Raw genomic sequence first — 26,232 nt, forward strand, 5'->3', positions numbered from 1 at the left:
TACTTTTCCTGATTAGGCTTGGCATTTATTGTAACAACAAAATTGTATTATAGTGCGAATCTTACATGGTAATATATGATGCCAGCGTAATATAAGTTGAGTAGATTTTCATGGTAGCTCCTCAAACTAAACACTTCTCATGAGGAAGCTCTGGTGAAAAAATAAGATAGATAATTTTTTAATACTAACCTAATGTTAACATGACAGCATGGTTTTACCAGAAATACTCGGGATCCTAATGTCTGATATCGGAGTAAGAGGACAATAAACATTGCATCAAAACATTGATCAAATACTATTGTTGCAAATTCACTTTTGATGTAATATTATGATAAATCACAGAATGATAGTGATACTCCACTTTCAAGGTCTTAACAAGAATATAATACAAAAAAAACATCCGAGCCATAAATATCTTTCCCAGTTGGACCAACTATATAGAGATGAACAAGGTCAACTGTTCAAAAGATTCAAGGATGCCTTATATTCAGTGCAAAAATGAATCTACATTCTTCTTGAAATTTCAATTTTTACATTTATGGTCTTGCATAATTGAGCTTTAAATTTGGTTGTCTTCAAAATAAATCTTCATAGCTTAGCATCAGCTGTAAGTTTCTAACATGACAAACACACATGAAATAAAAACTGATCTATGAATGCAGCAAAGATACTTATATGAAATGGCAAATGGTTACAGGGAAATATAATCTAAGGCATATTAGCAACATAAATGCCTATTACTAGAGGATGAACAAAATTTTGGACAATATGGACTTTTATTTCAAAATTCAAATATCTGCATCTCAGGGCTAATTTTTGCTGATAAATTATCTGAAATCTGGGGTCATGTCTCTTCCAACAATGCCAGTGACTTATTAAACATCCGCTTCTCTAAAAGTCTTAAAAGTATTTTGCCAACTAAAGGACAAACATATCATGGATAAATAACAGTCAAACAAATCAAATGTATGAGCAGTGAAGTTTAAGTCTTTTCAAATCTCAGATCACTTCTTGAATCTTGTCAAGTTCGTTGTTTTTTCAGAGAAAACATGATATTGATGATTCTCCAGTATTAGAGGAACACACATCTACAGTACAAAATTTGCTTGGAGATTGGCTGCTGAGGATGAGAATAAGCCTCCAACAAAAGAAATCTAACCCTAGAAATTCTGTTCTAGAAACTACATAGGCAAACTTTTGTCCACCGAACTTAAAACATACATTCTTCTCCAGAAATACTGAAAAATTGGTCACTGAGACAATTGTTTCTAGTTATTTAGGACAGTTGACTTCTCCCCCGCTGTTTTTCTGTTGAGTTTTTCTGCATTCTAAGTCTTGCTGTGTGCTTCTCTGTTGACTATCGAAGCTACTGTTCTCAGTGGAAGGCATGTATGATCTAAGTTGTAACTGTTCAGGGCGTTGTCTGCAGTTTGTTATGATTGTGCTATGCCCAAACTATTGTGGCTTTGCATACTCTCGTGCTTGCAGTCCCTCCCTCTGTCTAGGTCTCACTCACATGTTTGCAGTTGCTCCATCCATCTCTGTCTCACTTTTGGTTGCAAGCCCTTTGTTCAACTCTGTATCACATGTGTTTGCAAGCCCTTGGTCCATCTCTGATCTGTAGCAGTTCTTAGGTGCTTCACCAGCTTTCTCCCTGGCTCCTCCTCACTGTGGTTCTCATACAATATCAGACTTCTTTGCAAAAAAAAATGTACACAAAATACACCAATAGATGAGAGAATAATATTAATTGCTTATTGAGTGAGATAATGTTTCAATATATAGTAAGAGAGGAGTACGAGATGTAGCCGCTGAACTCCTAATTATTAATGACTACAATTAAATCATGATTACCTCATTATCTAAGTCATTTATTACGATTTTAGAACAGCGTAGTCTAATGAGGTATAAATTTCACCCGGAAAACCATGAAAATTCTGGCAAGATTTTGATAAAATCCGGCAGAATTTTTTGGAAATCCAGGTTACAGCTGTCAAGCTTCAAGATTTTGGGTGCCCCAGGGGTTTTTCATGGTGCTGAATCCATTTCTACTATCAAAACAGGGTTCAAACAGTCCTACTACCAGATTTTTTTTAATTAAAAAAATGGCCAGATTCTGACGATTTTTGGGCTTCTGGGCAAATTTGACGCATCAGCAGACAACGCCTTTTAGAACATGACAAAAATATATTTAATATTCTTAATTCTACTTATGACCATTATATCTAGCACGGAGGTCATTTAAGTTTTGTTTCATTTATTGTTTGTTGTGAAAATTTCAGTATTGATTTTGCGGACAGGCAATTTAAAACTCATTCTTGTTCTTTAGCAAGCTTACTGCATTTTGGCCAGTTACTGAATTTTAGTTTAGCCGGTAATAGGTTGCCCTTTTAGTGTGTGTGCATGATGGGTATTGATGCAGGTTTTGGTTTTATTGTTATGGTTGTTGGCTACTGCATGGTGGAATTGTCATTGAGATCTAGTGCTTTTCTGGTGAATTGTCATACTTCCTAAACTGTAGAGTCTAGTCTATCATTGATTGTTTCCGTAATTAGTATTTTGTTTTGAGCATGGCATGTATAAAAGTAAATAACATCTTCAGGTCTTACATGCCTTGTTTATACTTTTCATTCATAAGGACCTTCTGAAGACAAGTACAAATGAAGAATGCAGAACCGATTGATGCAGCTATGTTCTTGATATGCTTACCCGGAGAGAAAGTAACCATCATAGTTCTAGAAAGATGATGTGGAAAGTGATCACAGATAGAGAAGTATGGAACTTGCCTGATCTTTTAATATTTTTGTTATTTGCAGAGATGAGGATGCATTGCTAAACACAAAATGTCCTCAGAATGTGGAGTTGAGGTGGCAGACTGAAGTCAGCTCAAGCATTTATGCAACACCTTTAATTGCTGATATTAACAGGTGAAGAGAAATTACTCCAGTTACTTTCAATTGCTTATTGCATTATGCCATTTATCTTTCGTTTGGCCTTGAGCACACTTCTGGTTTAAGATCTGCTCCAATGACCACATTAGGATAGGTATGAGTGTGCACAAGTTCTTCCAATCATACTAAAAATCATTTAACATAGTATGTTAGCAAGGCTATTGAGAGTCGAGTGCATATATCTCAATTTTTTTTATTTCTTGCTTATCGAGATACAATGTTGTGATAATAAAGAGAGAATTGGCTGCATCACATTAGGCAAATACAAGCTTAAGAGAATGCCTTATGCAGTGGTGTTGTATGAGGTTTCAGGACAGCTTATGAATGAACAGCAGGCAGACCCCCTTGACCAGATCCTGGCAGCAGTTTACCTCTTCTAGACAGAAAGGCACTCCCAGGACTGGAGGCAGCTCCTCCAGCCAGATTTTTGTTGAACTGAGTAGTAGCCTCGGAAGGTCTTCGACATAGGCATGGTGTCTTAGCATGTGGAGATATTATTTGCCTCTTCTAGGTGCTTGCTTGGTGGAGCAAGTGATTTATGTTTTCTTTCCTAAGTCTAACGTAGGAAAAGCACAAAAAATAAAGTAAATTAATTATTGTGGACTATTGGGTCATTTTCTAAGGATAACTAATTTAATTATTATAGTGACTTAGAAATAATCTCAACCGTTGATCTCCTAGATGTTTCTAGAAGGGAGATTGGGGTTAGGAATTTGGACTCAATGAAAACTATAAAGGAGGCCTAGCGGAGAGGTGAAGATATAGAACACAAGTTGTGTGTGTGATACATTCAGAGAAAACAATTTTTTATAAGTGCGAGTGGCTTAGTGGACTAGGAGTGTAGAGAAGGAGAAGTGTGAGTGGATTAAGGTGAATCCAGGAGGGCCTAGTTACCGGAGGGAGATTGTTTTTATTTGGAGAAGGCTGAGTTGCTGGAGGGCCGAGTTTTTCCCTAGTGCGCATTAGTGGCACGTAAAGAGGGCATAGTTCGAATTGGTAGCTGAGTTCTCCAGGCCGATTTCATTCGGAGGCTAATTTCCTTGAGGCTGAATCTCTTGGGCCACATTTATTTTGGGGAGCCCGAGTTACAGGATCCAGATTTGTATTTTTCCTTGTATCTATGTGGGTTGAGAAACCTAGAATCTCTAGATAATTAAATGATGGAGAATTGTTGTGGGTAATTTTATTTTGCAATGTGTGATTGATCTCTTTGGTTTATTTCCATTGCATATATTTAATTCTAGAAGTTAAAAATACTAGTGATTTTATTATTTAGTGATTCAATATTTATTTGGGTAAATAAATAAATAGTTGGGGATAAATTAAATGCCATGAGAAAATAAATCTGGTCGGTATTAGAAATTTAACGTGGTATCATAGCTTTCTAGAAGATTCTGAGAGAGAGATCCGAGATCAGGAGGATTTGCAGTGGTGAGTTTCCTTTTTTGCAGCAACAAAGTTATTTTATAAAATTTTGCAGCTGGGTTTTGTGGTCGTGGTTGATTTGTGGAGATGGCTATACATGAGGAGCTACTCGCTCCCAAGCAGGAGCCTCAACCAGTATCACAAATTGAGTATTAGCCAGTTCGCAAGTAGGTCATATAGCAGGATGACAATGAGTCATTGCAGGATGAGGAGGACAAGGAAGAGTGGAGGCAACCAATCAGTGAGTGACTCCCAGTACAGGGAATAAGAGAGCCAAGTGAGCTGAAAGGTTGATTTAGAGGCCCAGAGCGAGTTGAGACTCCTAACTCTATGTTCAAGTTGAGCAAGCAACCACAAAGGTACACCAGATACACGGCTTTAATGACTGAGTGATCTGATAATCACCCTATGAGTGACCTCAGTTAAAGATTTATTGAATAAAGGTATTACAAACTCATGTGCTAGTGTGTGTTCTGTGTTATTTAAGCAACGCATCGATCAGTTTGCCAATACACAAACATTTAAATGGAAAGACAACAGAGAAATACAATAAGCAAACACAAAGACACAACAAATTAATAAGGAGTTCACCCTATCCTCCAGGGCTACATCTCCAGTCCAGCTTTCAGTGGTGGCCTTGTTTTATTGTGTCTTCAGCAGAGAATTACAATGCAGGGACTCAAAGTGACCTCATATCAGAGAATTTTGCGCTTCCCTAATTATCTTTATCCTCTCAGTTTGTGGAATGCAGAGTTTCCCATGATGATATAAGAGTCGGTCCTTCACATGATAATCCAATTCTTCTACTCTTCTTCTACTCTTCTTCCTTTTCTTCTCATTGGGTTTGAGCTGGAACTCATTGGGTTTGAATGACATTGTAAAGTTGCCCAGTAGGTGTCCATATTTGTGGCACCTATTACATCTAAAAGGAATCCCATCGTAGTTAAGATCCACTAGACACTCCACTTCCTTCCCAATATTCATGGTTTGATGCAGCTTTGCCCTCAAATCTAGACATACCAAATTTCTTGCCATTGACTAGTCCTTAGTTTCCTTGAAAGAGTAATCCGCCCCCAAAAAATTCCCCAAGGTATTTCCAATATTCATAAAGCTTTGCGGATTCCACATGTATGTGAGATGACCTGGTATGCAAACCCATATGGGCATCACATCCATTCTCTCCCTACGGGCATCAAAGAGGGGAGACCAAAATTTGAAAGCAAACGGAGTAGTGTCAATGAACCATACCTCTTTAACCATCAATTCTGCATCGGCCTGATTTTGGAAGATCAGATGAAACTGACCTTTCTCTAGCACTCCCACTTTTGGGGGATCCGATACCCTCCCATTTATGTGTTCATTTTTCCATTCTTCTAGAGTTTACATGCTGAAGAGCCTCCTTGCCCTTCCAACTAAGAATTTTTTAGCTATCTCTATGACGTGTTCCATCCCCATGTCTTCCCCTACGCAGAGATTGTAGCAAATTGACACACCCTGTTTTTCTCTTTTTACGTTTCCTTTCCTGTTGCGACCTTGAACCCAACCAGTCGGATCTTGTATCGCTCTTCCTCTACATCCTCCACATGTTCTCCTCGCCTTGGATAGGGTTTGGTCGGGATTCAACCGCATGAAGTTCTTCTACAAGAACCACAGGGGTACCACTTGCTGAGGATAGTCGCATGCGGTGATGACGAATCTCTTCACTTAGCTGGATTGGATGCTCAATCAGACTGGTACACACCCCAATCGGTTCAGATGTTTGTCCCTTTTCCCTTGAGGTCCTTGTTAGCACTCCGTAATTTTCCTAGGCTAAGGAAGAAAACTACAAAAGTAACCACAAACCACTTTTAAAGCTGGGATCTAGCCCTTCCAGCTTCAGAGAGGGCTCTCTCTGTATGATTTATTTTCTGCTTTCACGATATTAAACTAGATATTGAAGTTCAAGATGGGTTTTTCAAAATTTTGGTTGAAAGATGCTGGAAACGTCCATTGGGCATGGAGTCATAAAATTTTGGGTACTTAATTACAATTTGGCAGAGTATCTGTAGTAGGGCAGGGTAGGAAAACTCTTGGATCTTAAGATATTTATGGTGTGGTTAAGATGAAAAGGTAGATGATCAATTAAATATAAAGCATATTTAAATGAATTTTATATTTAATCTCACGAGGAAAACACTATGATTGTTTAAAACAAGCTAGAGCAAAGTACACTTAAGTAAATTCAACTCTTAATCCTCTTGCAACAATCAGGAGGGGAAATTTATATGAAAACTAAGAAAAAGAACAATTTTACATGTGAACACATCACCATTTGTTTGACACAAGAATCCTGGAAAAACACTGCCTTGTATTTCTGAAAATTGATTACTTTGAGTATAATCCACAAACTACATCAAGGTAGAGCTCTTCATACATAATCCAACCCTTACTAAGTCTTATTACAAAATATTTATAGACTTCTATTGAAGTAACTTCAGATTTCAAAACGGAATTTATTACAAAATAATATCTAACAAAATTATAGATATTTCTAGAACAAAACTAAATAATAGGAATTGTGGAAAATTTGGTGCTGACTGTAGCTATTTACTGGAAAAAATCTGAACAATAATCTAAAGATAAAAACAATCATTGGAAAACTGCAGGGAATTTGGAACTGCTGGAAAATCTCCAACCTTGAAATTTGGAAATTGGTTCATTAATGCTGATCCTTTGCCTTGGAATCTGGAGTGGTTGAAGTTGTTTTCACAAAACTTGTTAGCTGTCCTTTCAAACTACCAACTCCTCTGTTCTTGCATCCAATCTCACAGTTGCCGACCCATATGCCTTTAACTCTTTGTACTGTCTTATTGGAGAAATTCCACATCTTTGCAATGCTCCGATACTCGTCAGTCCCTTGGCGCTTAGCTCCTTTGGCATTTGCTCTCTCATATGACCGGGCCAGTGACCATCAACTTAATGCCATATCAAAGGCCCCTTTGAATCGTAGCTTTTTCGAAGTTCCGATTGCACCTTAGCTCCCTTTGCTTAGCCCTCACAGTGCTTTTCATCATAGGACCGTTACTTGTGACCTGCTGCTTAGCATTAAGGTGCTAGCTCGTTTTGTTCCTGCTGAAGGCCATTCTTCCTTTGTTAACTGCTCTGTGCCCTTAGTTCTTTGAACTCTCACGACCATGTGCCAACCCAATATGGGAAGCCCCCTTTATTGGAACTTTTCAAAACTCCAACTTTTCTGGAGTTCCGACATCTTCAACCTTCGATATGCTGACCTCCGATATGATGTCATCACTGCACGTGGCAATTCCTTAGAGGTGACACGTGTCACTCAGTTCTGGCCCATTAGAGTACTAAATAAGGTTGAAAATGCCTGCCACGTGTCTTCTTGTGCTGCCACGTCATGCTGACGTTAGGTGCCATTGTAGCTTATCGGAGCCAATCATATGTTGCGATGTGTCCTATTAGACGAGAGAGAAGAGGGCCCGTCAACCTTTGGTTTTGCAATGGAATTCCTCGTTTATCTTTATCGACATTCCTCGACGCCTTTTAATACTATCGACACTTTATCGATATCGCAACTTTTAAAGGTTCCTCACTTTAAGAAGTTCCAATACTTTGATACCTGATATGTTGATCTTCCGATGTGCCGATGCTCTGATGTACTGATGCACCAATATGCTGGACCTCTGAGATGTCGATCTTTGATATGCCGATAATCCTTCCTTGCTACGGCTTCAAAACCCTGAACTTCAACATACCATATCTTTTGATCCAGGAGTCCACTTTTGGACTTCCACATATCGTTGGAAAGCTTGTTCAAAGCAATTTCCAATGGAGAGGGTACGATGTAGGTTTTGAGCCCTTCTGCTGCTTGAAAGATGATTGTAAACTTCTCTGCTCATTAACTCTTTGGACAACTGAAATCACACCCACCATGATGATCCTCTACACGAAGCCTGCAGCTACCATGGACTTTCATCTCGTCCATCACTGTAATCATCATTTTATGGCTTTTCCAATAAACCTGTTGCTATGATGATTCTCTACTTGAAGCTTGCAACTATCATAGGAATCCTTCTGAGCCATGCATTTGCTTCAACACACATTCTTGCTAGTCTATTTGACATCAGTGCCAACATTCATGCACAAAACTAGCACAACCACCATCAATTGTCCAACACTTACTCATGACAAGACACTCATGACACCTCAATGATGACCCCTTAGGGACCTTACAATTCAAATCAAGACTAATGGACCTCTTTTGACACATATTTTCAATGACTTGACCAATTTGAGACCTTTGTACAAAGACAATTTAGACTGTAATACCTGGTGAATTTATAGGTAAACTTTACCAACAAATTCCCAAAATAAATAATTTGATAGATAGAGTTTGATTACCTATATTATAGGACCCTAATAGTCCCTACAGTCTTCTTAGAGCTAAAGATATCTGCAAGGCCTCTTCCCCTCAAACTCAGATGGTATTAGATCTTGGAGGGCTTCAAGTCAAATTCCCTTGGAAACCCTAGCAATACCAAACCCTTCCTCCTGCTCTTGTGAGGTTTTAACTTCCAGTAATTTGTGAGGGAGACCAACAAGGGGTGGGAATGCATTGCTTCATGCATGCAGAGTCACCACCTTCCCTCTTGGGTTCATAGTCGCTTTCACCACGTGGTCAATGACATGCAACTGCCCCCCTGATCTATCAGGGCCTCCCACCTGGAGCTGGAAATTTGAGCCTGGCTAATGACTCCCTGCCCTCTCATCTCGCGAAACCCCAAAACTCGTTGGAGAGGAAAATATTGACCCTCTAACAGGGCTCTCCGATTAAGAACCACCTCGCTTTCCCTATAAAAGAGACCCAACGGACTCGCAACTGACCAAAGAAAGCGTTGCCACCTCGTTTACACACATACTTTGCTGCTAGCGGCCAAATCCAACTGCAATCCATAGTCGCCCTGACTTCATCCTTCATCCTCCATCGCTCTTCTGGACTCCAACCTCTCTCATCCCGAGCTATGTATTCAAAGGAGGAGCCCATGTTTATGTTATCTTTATCTCTTATTTCTTCTTGAGAAAGGTTTTCATCAAGTTCTTTTGAGGTGACTTAGGTCTAATTCCCTCCCTTATTTGTTCAAGGAAATAGAAGGACACTAGGGTTATAGGATTAAGGGACACGAATTAGTCCCCCTTGTTTTTTTTGAATCTACATCCATCTCTTTTGTAGCAAGGATCTCTTACTCCTAGACTCCATTAGCCCTAAATTGAGAAAGACACTAGTAAGCCATTGATACGCACCACGAAAGAGACTGAAAGAAGGTAGCTCATGATCCACGAGATAAACTCTATCGCAAACCGCAAATGAATCAAAAGAAGTCGAATAAAAAGCTAGTTGACTCGATCACAAGCTCTTGATAAATTATGCCTTTTAATTTCTTGCATACTGATGCTATACAACCCTTCTTGAGCGACCCCATTACTTCATGAATCTGTCTCCCTTTCAGAAACATAAATATTTCTAGAGAGATAGCCTTAGACAGAATGGGTTTTAATCTTCTAGCAATTACTTTGGCTATCACTTTATAGACACTGTTGCACAACAAAATAGGGCGAACGCCATAAAGGGATTGAGGGTTGTCCATCTTGGGAATGAGTGCTATGAAAGTTGAGTGGAAAGCAGGGAGAATTATCCCATTTCTTCTAGACTCCTTGACCGCTCTTAGCAAATATTTCCCTAGAATGTCAAAGCGACCTAGAAAGAATTCCATCGACTGTCATCAGGCCCAGGGGTTTCGTCTTTTTGAAAGCTATTGAGGTCGCCACAAGCTCCTCTTTAGAGACTTTCTACATAAGAGAGATTATCCTCTTCCTCCAAAAATATTGGAAAAAATTGAGCGATTCTAATGTCTTTCGCAATAGAGGCTCCCTATAAGTCACTGAAAAGAGTTTGAAAACAATGTTTTTCTAAATTTGCGAACCTTTCAAAATTGGAAAACTTCCTTTCGCACTATGAAGACTCCAAATGGTATTGCATATCTTATGCCCTTTTGCAAAGGCTTGAAATTTTTTAGTGTTTTCATCCCCACAATCTAACCAAATGGCTTTGGTTTTTACTCTCCAAGTCTCCTCCCTGTTTGCTAGAAGAGATTTCCTTTTTGTCTCTAATCTAGTCAAAGAAGCTTGAGAATCCGCATTAATATATCCTTCCCTACTAGAATTAGCAACCCCATCCAATTCCTATTCAACTTGAGAAAGAGTCTACTCGTCAACCTGTCTCTTCTCTTAAGCCCAATCTTTTGTAATTTCCTTGATTAACTTGAAACTTTCTTCAAACTACCTTGGCACTGACAAACCCCTAACTGACTCAGAAGGAATCCATTGTTCCTTAACCAATGAAATATACTCCTTATTTTTCGGTTAAGTAGAGTTCATCTTGAAAGGACTACGAGGTTTTGGATCCGTGCCTTTAAGTTCCAACAAAATTGGGGATTGCTTCGACTCTCCACCATTACATACCCGTTGTCTAAGGAGGATGAAACGAGTCAAAATAACCTTTGAAACGAAAAACTGATCCAGCCTCTTAGCATCAAGCTCCTCCCTTGTGCTCTTGTTTTTGTAGGCAGGCTTGAGTTTCACAGGTTCAATATCCACCATCTTATGAATGGTCAATAGATGCGTAAAATAATCAGAAAGAGGATCTAGTTTAGCCCTTGCACCCCAAACTTTAGCAACACGTAAAGTGAAATTTAGGTCTCCTCCTATGAAAAAAAAAATCATGTAGCATGATTTTGAAAAGATTTCACTTGAGTAGGGACCATATACGTTGAGCACTGTTAAGGGACAACTCAAATTTTCAGCAAAAAGTTTGAGACCTTGGCTTAACTCAACACTCCACTGGTTCCTTAATGTCTCGAGGATTCTAGCCCCCATATCTAAACCTCCCAAGGACCCTTTAACATCAAAACCAACAAACTTCCAACTTCCGCACAAATATTCCAAAGCTTTTGAAACAAAATTCCCTTCCCCTAAAGTTTCTTGAAGAAGATTGATATCTGGAATATTTGCCAATGCCCTTTTCGCAGCAAGTATTTTTTAGGGGCTTGCTAACACCACTTGGAATTGAAGGATAAAGTTTCATGGGATAACCCCCAGGGCTGTTGTTGCTCTAAGCACCCCATCAATAGACATCTGTCTACCCATTGCCAGTGATATTGAGCTTTATCCTTAGCCTTTGAGAGGTAATATTTCCTTACTCTTCTTGCCCCCTTAGTCTTGGAAATCTCCCATTTCCCTAGGCACCCAATAGATCTTCCTCCATTGGAAAAACCATTATTGACCTAAGGTTGTAGAGAATGCCTTTCTCCCCCACATCTTCAAAATAACTCGCTCAGTAAAGACAATAGGAGGAGAAAAACCCTGATCGACCATAGGGCAAGGACAAAGGGCTGCAAAGGCCACCCAAATTGCCCTCGAAATCGAGTGGGACAACAAAACTGGAGAGGCGGTCGCTCTGGGAACTATTGAACTATCCTCCATAACGACTCCCTTCAGTTGACTTGAGATTGCCGAAGGCACCTCAACTAATTCCACCATAGTGGGTTCCATCCTTGCAGTGTCCATCGCTGTAGTAGCAACCCTAGGGACACTTGGTCTGCAGTCATTGCTCGACAATGAGACTGTTCCAGTCGACTGAGAAATTGGTGGATTCACCTCCTCATTACACTGCGTCTGGTGGAAATTAAGCAAGCATTGATTTAACAAATGACCTTGTTTGTGACATCTTCGACACTTGAATGACACCACTTTGTAATCAAGCAACTGTAGCCACTGCGACCTTAACTTAATATCCATATCTTCCGCTAGTGCTCTGGATGTCTATGTTGATCAATATTGTAGCCACTGAATTATCCCATGTTTCCTTATATGACATGTTTGTCTCCAGAAAGGTTCCCAAAGAATTACCTAGTGCCTCAAAGATCTTGGGATTCTAGTATTGCAAAGGGAGCCCCGAAAATATCACCTAGATCGGGACCACATTTTTCCTTTCACGACTTGCATCAAATAAAGGAGTCCACTTCTTGAAGATAATAGGGGTCGAGTCTAGATTCCACGTTGTGTGAATCAATTCACCTCCTCTGCAAAGTCAAAGGTAAGTTGAACCCAATCGCGGGCCAACATACTTATCTCTAGAGGTTTTTGCACATGTGGCTTAACGACAGTGTCTACCTAATCCTTCAATGTTTTGTAAATAAAATTCCTTCCCCTTGCCCAACCCACCATTGCCTTCGTAGCTAGATCCATGACATCATGCATGAGCATGTCCTCCCCCATGTTTAACTTCGGATGAGCCCCTTTGGGTCTAATACATTTGTTTTTCTGCCTCTTTTGGCCGAAATCCTGAATTCCTAGAGAGATGGAACCTGATGCCCATCCATTTGAAACTACTTGAAATGAGCCAATGAGCACTCCACCTCCGCTTCCAAACAAAAGGCCTTCTCCTTCCTTAGATTCAAACAACGCATTAACAAAGTAGCTGCAACCTTGCAATGAAGAACCTCCCACACCCAAAAGAAGGCTGCTGTCAAAGAAGAGGTTTAAAGTTTGCACTAGACCTTCCTTCACAAAAACTTGAGCAGTTGAGAAGAATGGTTGGGGCCCCAACCCACTTGGAGGAAAAAAATGGCAAGGCCCTGAGATTCCTCTTCGAACTGATTGGAAAACGACACCAGGCCATTATTCCCTAGAGAGAAGGTCTCTCGCAAAAATGGCCATGGCCACACCTAGGCCTCCTTCAACCAAGGCTTTGCATTGGGGTATTGACCCCCAATTCCTCTTTTTGAAGCCCAACTCGACAACAAAGGCTCAGTCTTTGCCCTTCCCTCCCCTCCCGAAGCAAACCTGTCACCGTCATGTCTTGCCTAGAGCTTAGCATCTAAAAATCATGATCCTACCCAAATGTCAAGACTCAACTCCTTGTTTGAACCAAATTCATCCAATTCTTTCTCATCCATCCTAAAGCTAAAATACCCCCAACCTTCTGCACCCTTCACTGAGAGTTGGATGCTGGGGCACCTGTCGCCCCACGCTTGAGACACTGACCCTCCTTAGACTTCACTCCAACCATTGCTTGCGACCCCTCTTGTAATTGCCATCAATATCAAGCAATCTTTGAGATATCAAATTGCAATGACATGGAATCACTTGGGGTGTGGGGGAGGGCCATTGAAGCATTCGTGCAGTTGGAAACCTATGTTGATCCTTTACTATATTTTTGACACCTTACTGACAACTGTCATGTGCCTTTATGAGTCAGTTTTTGGTTGTCTATGCAAAACATAGGGGTTATCAAATTTTATCAGGAGTCAGCCATAAAGAACTGTGGGCTGAATGTTAGAATCCATGATATCCATGTTGAAGGATGTCTTGAAAGCGGTTTTCAAAAAAAATGCTCAAGGAGAGTAAGATTCCGATACCCCATATTGATCTGGGGTTGGAGTGCCATCCTCAACTTGGATCTAGGTGTTAAGAATTAAATTCCAAGTAGGTATAAGCTGCAGTGTTCTCAACCTCCTCTTCCTGAAAAAGGAAATGCAAGTCTGTAAGGACACTCATTGAGCCATTGAAGTTCATCACCTTGTTTTCTTAGGTTGATAATGATTTTCACCTAGCGAAGATCACAAAAGCTGGATATGCCATCTAGCTGTCTCTTCAAGTCTGGGGTAGAGCCAAGAGGATCACATCATCTGCGAAATGGAGGTTGAAAATCAGGACCTGCTGAAGGAAACAACTATCCTGGGGCAGAATATGTTCCTGATGGTAGGACTTAGAGATGCCTTTGGCACTCCCTTGAGATACTGACACATTTAGCAGTCTTACTGTTAGCTTTTTGGTCATGTATGGACATTTATACAAACATGATTGATTGTTGTTAAGAGTTTGGGTAAACTCTTTAGCATTTAGTAGTTCCTGCTTAGGGCATGCTGATAGTTTGAAATTGAGTAAGGAATATCAGATTCAGCAAATACATTCTGAAGAGAATGCCTTGTATGCATGTTTGTTAAAAGCAACTGCTTTTGCTCATAGTGATGTCTCCGTGGTCATAATGTAAAGATCCCTTTGCCTTGGGATGATATAACATGTGCTGTGAAATGATTCAATGAAGCCATTCATCCCATATTGTGTAGCCAGATGCAACTAGATTGTCTTTTGCTGATAATCATGTAACACTAACCATAATGTAAGTGAATTCACCACTGTGGCTGACATATACAGTGGTTGATGCTGCTCGATATTTGCAGTATGCACTTTCAAGGTTTGACATTGTCTCTTTAATGATAGTTTTGGGACCACTTTTGAGAAGATATTTGTATGTGTCTTTTTTCTTTCTCCCCTGTTTTTCTATTTTATGATGGTGATGCTTAAGGCACTCATTTTCAAGGTGTAATGGTTGCTTTTCTTTTGGGTACTTGAGACTGTCTAGAGGTGCATGTTTATTTGGAAATTGAGTTGTTGGGAATCATGATTTCCATTAGACCAAAACCCGCAGGTGTTAGTCAACAATCGGATCGCCAGAGATAAGGATCAACGAGAAGCGGTTAGTACATGTCACAAACACACGGGGAGCGTTGGTTTATCCAATGTCCAACAATCTCCCTCCCAATGCGAGTTGGGTGTGTATCGAACTCATGACCTATGCTCTGATACCACTTGTTGGGAATCACGATTGCCGTTAGAACAAAACCCACAGGTGTCAGTCAATGATCGCATCGCCAGAGATAAGGATCAATGAGAAGTGGTTAGTCCATGTCGCGAAACACACGGGGAGCATTGGTTTATCCAATGTCCAACAATTGAGCAAGATTTCCAATACCAGATGAAATTTCTCTTCATTCTATTTATCGTAATTTGTAAATTGTTTTATGATTTTCTTTTGTATTTGTCGTTCTCAATAATCCTGGAGATGTCTTAGGGGTACTTCCTTAGAGTTATTGTACATTAAACATTTCATTGTTATTTGACACCTTTTTCAGCATAGATAGATATTAATGCCATTTCATTCTCTCTCTTTCATTATCATCACTGTTTTCCCTGTCTAATTTCTGGGAAGAGTGGTGAACTTTCCATGTTGTAGGTTATTAATCAAAATCATCTTTCTAGTGTTCTTCACATTGGCACTATATATTTGTATATAGGTGATAGTTATTCAACTTGACCTAATGAAGTAGAAGATCTTGAATTTCTTTATTCCTAACTTTCTAACTTTATTGGTTCTCAAATTGCTATTGGGTTTTGCAGCGATGGTAAATTAGAAATAGTGGTTCCTTCTTTTGTACATTATCTGGAAGTGCTAGAAGGCTCAGATGGAGACAAAATGCCAGGTATTTTACCTTTTTCTAATAATGTATTTGGAATACATCAATTCCTTTCAATTAATTTCATAAAGATCCTATCACGTTCTAGGATGTAGGAATGCTATATTTCTTTTTTCTCAAGAAGGATATTATTATAAAAGTAACAAAAAAGTTACGTCAGCTTTTATCAAGGCATTTTATCCACTTCCCTTGTTGACTTTGATCATATTCACGTCTTTATTTTGGCCTGAGAGGGGGGTTTTAATGACTGCAACTAGGTACTGCTCTTAGTTCCGATTCTCTTCAGATCCTTGCCCCACCTTAGTAAACTGAAATGGAATCTTGTCATATACAAGATAAAATGGCACAAAGAAGTTTTATACAACATGAAAACAGTACTATCATATAATACAATAGTAGTGACACATGACGAGCATGACTAAGAATACAGACATACATGACTAAGAATACAGACATAAAGGTGCCACTGCCTATCAGTTCTTCTTTGCTTATGGGGAAGTTGTCTCCAATTTCTATTTAAAATAGGGCAATGATTGCGAAAAAGTGGACCGAGAGATTGGCTTAGCTTGTGAAGGCTATCTTCCTTTTCTTTCAACTAGGTAGGTGGTAGTATGGTTGCCCTTGGAAGTTGTCTTAGTATTGTACAGTTTATCTAGTAAGAGATAGCCTTGAATACTAGGATGGTAACTTGAGGACACACTTATTGTTCCTTATCCTTAAAAGTGGCAACTTATATTCAAGGTTGATAACATAAATCCCATCATAAATGGCAATATGAGGGGGCAGATAAGGCAAATGAAATATTCTCATATGCCCTACAAAATGGTGTGTGAACCATGTCTATTAGGTTTCTATCAAGGTGAAGCTAGATTGTGTTTGTGTAATAAACAAATCCTGTTTATATTGAATATAGTAGATAAAATCTCATATGCCCTACAAAATGGTGTGTGAACCATGTCTAATAGGATTCAATTTGATATGTCGCTACCTTTTAAATCATTATCTATCTTGGTGAAGCTAGATTGTGTTTGTGTAATAAACAAACCCTGTTTATAGCATTGTTTGGTCATGAGGTGAAAGAATTCGTGCCCCTTGACTTTTCATTAATTAATTAACTTATTATTATAATTATTATGTTTATAACATTGCTGCCCTTTTAAGGAACGCTTTGTCCTCAAAGCATAGTAAATAGGATTCTCTTTAATTGTGCACATTTCCATGAAAAGACGTTTATCTTGGTGAAGCTAGATTGTGTTTGTGTAATAAACAAACCCTGTTTATTTTGAATATAGTAGATAAAATATATTGACTGATAAGAATAAATACGAATGATGATGGTACAACAACCCTCATGATGGTTTACTTATAGCATTGTTTGGTCATGAGGTGAAAGAATTTGTGCTCCTTGACTTTTCATTAATTAATTTATTATTATAATTATTATGTTTATAACATTGCTGCCCTTTTAAGGAATGCTTTGTCCTCAAAGCATAGTAAATATGCTTCTCTTTAATTGTGCACATTTCCATGAAAAGACGTTTATCTTTTTTTTGCCACATTTTTTCTAATCGCAATTGATTCTTCTTGAGATTGGACCCTTAAACACCATATAATTTATAGTGTTGACCTTGCCATTTAAACTCCATGAATTGTTTTTCAAGATTTGTGGTATAACTTCTCAACTATATCAACCATTTCGTACTTAAAACCATATCCATTTCTTCAAGTGATAGAGCATAGAGTCCTATTTGTAGGTCTCGTTCTTTTTTTTGAATGGAAACCTTATGGCATTTTCCTACTTCCTTGAACTTTTGCCTATTAATGATTATAATTGTGAGGTCCTTGGCTGGGTACACAAAGAGATTAAGTTTTTTAGCAAATACGATGTCTATATGATAATCAATACTATGATTATGGTGATATTTCTATATTTTATGATCCCCTTAAGCTTTAGGGCCTTAGGTTGTAGTTTTCTTGTCTAGCTGGCAAAACTGTAGGTTTGCTTTCTTTTGATCTTGTTGATTGGATTCTTTGCATCTTGAGTTGCGGTGGAACATATTTTGCAATTGGTGGATATTTTGGAGTAATTATCTTTCTTTGAAGTTCATTTTCTTCATTCTTATTTTGATGGCCACATGTAATTGAAGCTAGTGATGCTTTTTGAGAGTCCAATTATTTGAAGAGTCGATTCATATTCTCTTGAATTATGTGCATTGAGCATCTACTTTTCTGTCTAATTAGAGTCTGCTCAGTGGAAGGTCGAAGGGAATGTTGAACTATTTGTAGACTTAAAATTTTGGTTCATGCGTTGCCCGATCATCTTATTTATATGATCGGTGATATCAACAAGCATGTGATAAATCATTTCGTGAATAGAGGCTCTGAGTTCAAACAACAATGCCAAGGAGAGGAACAAGAACCTATCAAGGTAGGTGTTTTTGAAAAACGCGGAAGGAGGGGGCTGTAGTGCTTCTCTGCGCAATGTCGTGTACAAATATTCCATTGTGGTAAGTACTAAGACGTTGAAAATTCAATTGTGTATGTTTCACTGGTGGACGGTTTGCGTTGAAGTCTAGTCATGTTCTCTGAGTTGAATCTAAAGTTTTCCACAAATTTTTTGAAACCTGTGGGTACTACGCTTGTTTGAATCAGTCTATGGTGTGGCTGTAGTGCATTGGTTGAATGTTCCCTTCACTTATGCACATGGTAACAACAACATATGCTAGTTTGAATTACATTCTGGATAGAAGAATATCGTATTGGTGTCTTTTTGTTCTTCTGCCTCCTCGTTGTGTGAAGGTTTTCTATGAGCAGTCAACATCGCTCAAACCAACTTTCCTTTATGACCGTATAAAATGTTCACCCACTCACCATAATTTTCTCTGGTGAGTCGTGACCTCTTGTTTGGTAGCCCTCTAGCAGCAATGTTTCTATTTCACGTGACTATCCCCAATAAGAAGAAAGAAGAATAAATGAAAAGCAGCCAAGGCGAACACAGGGAAGGAATAAAGTTGTAAGTGGTTGCATGCACATATTATTGTTGTTCTATCAATCCAGTGGTATCCAATTTTATATCTAATTACACAGTTGCTCAATACATATGCTCTTTTGGTGGCACAATGCTCATGGCTCCATGACTATTGTGGATTACCACTCTTTGCTCCTCCGTTTACTGGTGAGGTACCCTTCCCATGGTGACCATGCTCAAATCTCTATAGAATTCTACCGAGCTACATCAACCCTGCGAATCATAGATGGAGCACTGGTCGTGGTACATTTTATTGAAGGGGTTTGTGTGCAGAGCGAGACTGTTCTTCATCAGTTTCTTGAATAAAAAGGAATTAGGCCTGTGCTTCCTTGAGTTACAGGCTGATGGTGAGCAAGCTAACCGATTTCCCACTGCAGCCAAGTGATTCATTAGCTTGATATTCTTTATGTAAGCTTAGTTTCGTGAAAGGGAATGCATGACGACCTTTCGGTGCAACGTGGTGGTATAAAAGAGGACAGTGAGAAGAGATTCTTCCTGTTGTTGGTGAGAAGTGGTGGAGAGTGTCTAGTATCTTGGTTTGGCTTATCTCCTTCCAATTCAATATCAAAATCGATGCTCTGCAATCTATACTATACAGAAATGGGACGAGTATATGGTCAGTTTAAATGAGACAAGAAAAACGTGTATTGGAAAAGATATTAAATTAATAACATATAGTGTTGCAAGGAATATTGAAGGCCTGCATACAAGCAGACTTATTTAGCATTGGTATTTGTCCCTCTACGTTGAGGTGTGCAGTGCATTCAATATTCATGCTCTCTACATTGAAACGACATGAGTCTGGAGTCTCTGTGCATTAATTAAGTCATGGTATGTGCATTGATCCATATGCGTTGATTCACAGTGAGTGGGTTGAGCAGTGGGGTTGTTCTATTGTTTTGTTATATGCATATCAGTCTCTTGGGTTATATGCAGAGAGATATATTCATATATGCACATGCTACCTTTCTCCATTCTATGAGTTGGGCATTGCCATATGTTGAACGCTGGTACATGATTGAATGTTTCTAGTCAACCTTGTCCAAAGTAATAACTGACTATGCCTCTTGAATTTTGCGTGTTTGGTGTGAGTCTCTTCGTATTCCAGCACACATAGTCCCTTCATATTCCAGCACGCGTGCCTTTGACATCAAATCTCCTGATATCTGTAAACTGTGAAGCTATTTCTTTGCCTAAATTCACTTGAACATTTGTATGCACTTTGGGATGATGACTTGCAGGGATCGAAGTGTTAAAATCCGTTGATTGTAGTACATGTGCGTCCTAGTAGTATATGTGTTGGACAGAATCCCATTAAAAGTATGGTAACATCATAGTGGAATGCTCTCTTGCTAGAAGTTGATGGAGCGTTGGTTATTTTAAGGAGTCTTCAATCAGTAATGGGATTATCCTTCTCTTCAGTGGATTTCTCTCCTATCATTAGGTACATTTACAAAATATTTTGCAGTGACATTGTATTGCGAGTGAGTGTTAGTTCTTCTCTATAGGTTCATAATTGTGATAAGTTTTAAGTGTAATTTCGACCTGGATAAAATAACCAAAACTGGTGAGGTATTAGAGTTCTTAAAAACTTTGATACATTCCTTTGATCATGACATAGTAAGAATCAACAAAGCTTCTCTTGTTGACATTAGAACTTGTTTGCAAAATGCACAAGAGAAGATAGAATTTTTGGAGCTTGAATCTCAGCTTCAATAAAAGGAATTAAAATAGAGGAGTCATCATTCTGAACCTATTTCTGTTCAGAACATTGAAACAGACTCCCATAAGCAGCAAGACAATAATGTTACAGTTGATTAAGATCCAGTGCCCAATAAAGCAGTAGAGTTACATGCAGATCAAGAAGTTCAGTTTGCACTTCCCAAGCCCACCATCAGACCTTGGGAAGAGCTTGTCCACAACAAGCACAAAACAGGTCTTGGATATGATAAGGAGGTTTCCTTTCATATTCCAGATTACTCAAAGCCCATTCAATTTCAGAGTGTTGGATTCCTTCATGACAGTTCACCTTCAGCTGTTCCAGAATCTACTCTTCTTCCACAGCAACAATAACAGATTGTGAAATGCCAACACTGTGACTGAGTTGGCCATATGAAAGATCACTTTTTTGATCTTCATCCATGTAAGCACTGTCATAAAACCAATCATTCTTCAAACAGATGTTTCAGAAACAAACCTCCTGCAAGAACAAAGATTCGTCTTGGATGGATCGCTTCTTGGCAGTGGGCATCAACAACCAAGAAGATATCTTAGTCATATGTCCGAACTTGTTCTAGAGTATTGAACAGTCTTGCAGTTGAGTTTTCTCCACCATCTCACCTTGTATCTGACAAGGGGGGAAATGATGGTCATCTACAAGCTTCAGAGTCACATCAAGCGAGTCTGAGCCACAACCTGCCATACCAAATTCAGAGTTGTAGCCAGAGACAAAGATGCCACTGAGCATGCCTTCTGTCGGTGATACCTCTTAAAAGAATTGGGGACACATCCTCTAACAGAAGACTTCAGCTTCCTACTAGTTTTGGAAGAGTTCCAAGAATTGCATTAAGCATTCCAGAGTTGTTGGTCATCCTTAAACCATCACAGGTTGAGACCTCCCTTTTCAAGTTGAGTTTCTCCCTTTTATAATGGGTGACACTTCCCTTTCATGGTTGAAGGTTTCCCTTTTCAAAACATCAGGAGCACTTCCTCTAGCAGAAGACCTAAGCTTCATGCCAGACTTGGAAGGGTTCTGGGAACTGCACTAAGCGTTCCAGTGTTGGTGGTCATCCTTAAACCATTGCCCTTTATACCAACATTTCAGAGAGCACATTCAGTCTTGTGCTGCCATGCATTTTTGCACATTTTTATTACAACTCTCTTCTTGGACTCATACATAACCCTTCGGATTAAGGGGGGGAATGTTGGACACCTAATCCTCTATGGGTTGGTGTAGAATGTGAACAACCATGAGAGTCCAAGAAACCTTGGGATGTGGAACCCAACGGTCACGCGAATGTACTATAAATGTATATCATTGTCAATAATAAATGCAATCTCATGTTTATCTTTCTTATTTTGTCTCTGCCATGTGTGTTTAACAAATACTTAAGAAATTCTTTGTAATTTTTTTCTTTGTAATTCCCCTTTTATTGAATCCTTAGATGTTAGCCTTTTTATATTTACTAAAGTCACTTTCCAAAATATAATGAAATGTCCATTTGTTTTCTTTTCTTAAATATTAATGCCTTTAACCTTAGTGTCAAGAAATATACATCTTCTTTATTTTTGAAATATGCCTTTATATTCACTTGATATATATATATATTTGGCAACTTAGTAAACTTGATACTTTATAATAAGTATAATTCTCTTTTATTTATTTATTTTTCTTAAATTAATTATAAGCAAGCTCCCAATACACGATTATTAATAAAAATCTAGTGGGTAATGGCTGTTTGACTCGATTAAGTCAGAGATACGGTGTTGGTGTTATGTTTCTCCAAGTGGTGTGATGCTTTTAACTCCTTGGGAGCCGATTATCTTTTTTTTGAAATAATTACTTTCAAGTGTTAAGGTGTTGTATGATCGTACCAATTCAACGACTATATAGCTACAAAAATCGGGTGTTGTACCAGAAAGATGCGTCAAATGTTCAAAACAATGCACAAAACAACAACGACAATCATTTTACGGATTGTTGGGACTGATAGTGCGGACGAATATGATGTATAGATGAAATTAGGTACAGATGGTTTAATTATCAAAGGTTGCACTGTTTGGATTTGGTTACTTCCTCCTAGAGTTTGATATCGATCGAATTGAACCAAAGATTTTCTATTGGCTAGCAGCGACAGGAAGAGCAGATGGAAGTACATTACTGCGAGGGCAGATTGTTGATAAATAAATCAAGGGGAGCTAGATTAGAAGTGATTTCTCTCTACTTTGATAACTGCTTGTGATATTCCTTTACTTCAACTTGTAACTCTTATTATTATTAGTTTCTTCTTCTCTTGATTATTGTAGTTTCGAATCATCAAATAGCTACCAAACAAATGAAGATCAATAGAACACAGTGGACACCAAATATAGGTTGCTAGCCAGGTCCAAAACCTCTCCTAGAGAGGAAAACCCACAAATAATTCTTCTCTTCTTATAGAATCTTCAAATGATGAATTCCAAGACCTTTTAGACCCAAGACTGAGACCCCTCCAAGACCAAGTCAACCTTCCTTGATGAGCTTTCCCTGCAAAGCTTCCAACAACAAACTTTGACCTTTCAACAACTTCGACCTGGCAATTTCTTTTGTAACTTCGATCTAGAACCTTCACTTGCAACTTCGACCTAGCAGCTTCACAACTTCGACCTAGCAACTGCACAACTTCGACCTAGCAACTTCAGAAACCCTACTTCTCCTTCGCACGTGTGAGATAGAGAGGCCCAAAAACTTCAATTTTGTCTCTCCTAACTTCTTCGCTCCTTCTCCTTTTTTTTTCTTCTTGTCTTCTCTTCTTGCTTCTTCCTTCTTGTAATCAAACCTGGATAGATTCTCTCTTCAAATGAGGTCGATTGGACTTATATATACCCCTTTCTGTGAGGCTCGAATAGCCCTTAATGAGGCAAACATCATCTTGTAATCTGACTTGGTCTTGGAGGGAGACTTTTAACACGTTTGACTCACAATAAATTCTTTTACATGATACAAAATGACGAATAGGGTCTAATGAATATGGCAATGACTCTTTTGACTTTCTTGACTCTCCTAACAAATCCTAGATGCACACAATGGGTGCTAGACCTAAAACAAATTGACCTTGAGCATGAAACCCATGGTATAAAATATTAATAATAATTTTTCTTTTCTCTTTTATGTCAAATACATAAAATCCAGATTACATAAGAATATTATGAAGATCGAACCTAGTTACATAATTCAACAGTCCCTCTTAATGAGGGAGGTATTCATAATACATAGATGGTACATGGATAAACTCATACTGAAGAATTCTCATAAGAAGAGTCTGATTGGTAAGCCATCTCAAAAGCTATCTTATCAACTTATATCGGTGCATCTCATCTTATAAACCAACATTGTCATATAGTAAGGCCTTGACTAACAACTCTATCTCTCCACTAGATTAGAACACAATGTTGGTGAGACAATGATTTATAGGCACCTTCATCATTATCTCTCAAGGCACATACCCCATCCGGATGTTCATAAGGTATGTCCTTTTAGGACCATTCCTATTATGGATTTACACATCCTCAAGAAATTTCCTCTTCGACTTCTCTTACCTATTGGACGCTCTACCTCATCCTCAAAGAGTATGAAACACTTTAAATTGTCCGCTGATGATCGTAATGCTCATATACGACTATGGCGATTCTCCTTTATAGGAGTTGACTAGCCACGAGTCCAAAAGACACATCCCTTGGGGCTGATGTCTATTCAATACTAATTGTCCAATCTTAATTTAATTTATGTACTAATTTATTAATTAATTAATATGAATGTATCTATTATTATAATATTTACTATATATATATATTGAGTTATGAATTTTTAATTCATAACATTGCCTCTCCCTTAAAAATGCTTTGTCCTCAAAGCATAGGTAATGTTGGGTGTTGCTGAAGAAAACTCTTTGTCTCCCATGATGAGTATTCCTCTGGTAGTTTATTCCATTTGATGAGGTACTTCTTAATAGTCTTGGACCGTAATACCTTCTCTCTGGTAGCGAGTATACCTTCAGGTTCTAAGATGATTCTTCCTTCTTCATCAATCTCGGGTATCTCTGTTTGAACTATTTGATTTTGCCCCAGTATGTTTTTGAGACTTGATACATGGAACATGTTGTGGATTTGAAATTTGTCTGGTAGCTTTAGTCCATAAGCCACGCTACTTATTGTTTTGATTTTTTGGTGTGGGCCATAATATTTAGGCGATAACTTATTTTTCCCTTGTTGTTTTAGTGTCAATTTCTTATAAGGTTGAAGCCTAACAAAGACCCAATCTCCTTCTTCGAACTCTCTTTCTGTGCGATGCTGGTTGGCTTGTTGTTTCATCCTATACGCGCCATTGTTAGATTTTCTTTTAGCAAGTTAATAATTCTTTGGTTTTCTTCTAAAATGTATTTTATTGCTTGTACCTTATAATCTAGTAGTGCAAAATCCTTCCACTTGGGTGGTTCATAGAAAGGCGTCATCTTAGATGAAGTATGATAGGTGGTATTATACCACCATTTTGCCAGGTGTAGCCACTAGGTGCATCTGTTTTGATTGTTGGCGATGAAACATCGAAGACATGTTTCCAAGCGTTTATTTACGACTTCAGTTTGACCATCTGTCTGGGGGTGATAGGCCGAACTCATGTTGAGAGATATTCCTGCTTGGTGGCAGAAATCCTTCCAAAAATTGCCTTTAAAGTTGTGTCTCTATCACTGACAATGACCTTGGGAAACCCATGTAGTTTGTAAATGTTTTTACAAAACACATTCGCAATTTGCTTAGTTGTGTCATTTTTTTTGATTGCCATGAAATGGGCATATTTAGTGAGTCTGTCGACTACGACAAATATCTTTACCTTACGGTCAAACACAGGTAGTCCTTCAATGAAGTCCATCGAAAATTCCTCCCATTTTTGATTTGGAATATGTAATGGGTGTAGTAAACCAGGGGTTGGGATATTTTCACTCTTGTTCCTCTAACCAACATCACATTCTACAACATATTTTTGGACTTCCTTACTCATACCCTTCCAATAGAATGATTGTCGAATGTTGTAGTAAGTTTTGAAGAATGTGACATGCCCAACTATAGGAGAACTGTGAGATTCCCTTACAATTTTCATTCTAAAATTGGATGTTGGGGTTAGGTAAATCCTACCTTTGTACCATAGTATGTCATTTTTCCATTCAAAATTGGCATATTGACTAATGTTTTCAATCATAGAACCGCAATTTGAATTCTTGGCATACTCGGCTCGTATTTCGTCTAATCACTCAGGAACAACTACCAAGGCGATGCATATTGTGTTGTCACCATCCTTACGTGAGAGTGCATTAGCTACAACATTTTCTCTTCCCTTTTTGTGCAGTTTTTCTAGGTCAAATGCCCAAAGTTTCTCCATCCACTTTTGCTGTTCTGTTGATAATGTTTTTTGCCGAAGTAGAAATTGAAGACTATTGTGATTAGCTCAGATTGAGGACTTACTTCCGAGCAGGTACTGTCACCATTTCGTTAAAGCATGTATGATGAGAAGCATCTCCTTTTGGTAAGTTGATTTTAAGCCTTCTTGTTTGTTAAGTTTCTTGCTCTTGAATGCTATAGGGTGGTTGTCTTGCATTAATACGGTTCCAAATCCAAACCCTGAAGCATCACATTCGACTACGAACAGTTTGGAGAAGTCTGGAGTTTCCATTATGGTGTGGTTGACATCACTTCTTTTAGA

General features: G+C 38.6%; 1 protein-coding gene across 1 annotated transcript in view; it reads left to right on the forward strand.

The window, feature by feature from the left end:
• Positions 1–26,232, forward strand: part of DEX1 (defective in exine formation protein (DEX1)) — a 320,259-nt gene that overhangs the window by 63,688 nt on the left and 230,339 nt on the right. The window contains exons 3-4 of the mRNA XM_089441661.1: positions 2,817–2,927; positions 15,675–15,757. Of these exons, the coding sequence (XP_089297787.1) occupies positions 2,817–2,927; positions 15,675–15,757 (194 nt within the window). The remainder of the gene's footprint in view (positions 1–2,816; positions 2,928–15,674; positions 15,758–26,232) is intronic.

The sequence above is a fragment of the Pinus tabuliformis genome, chromosome 9, assembly GCF_031772625.1.
Source record: "Pinus tabuliformis cultivar Carrire ecotype Pingquan chromosome 9, CPIR1, whole genome shotgun sequence".
In the NCBI taxonomy this organism is placed as follows: Eukaryota; Viridiplantae; Streptophyta; class Pinopsida; order Pinales; family Pinaceae; genus Pinus; species Pinus tabuliformis.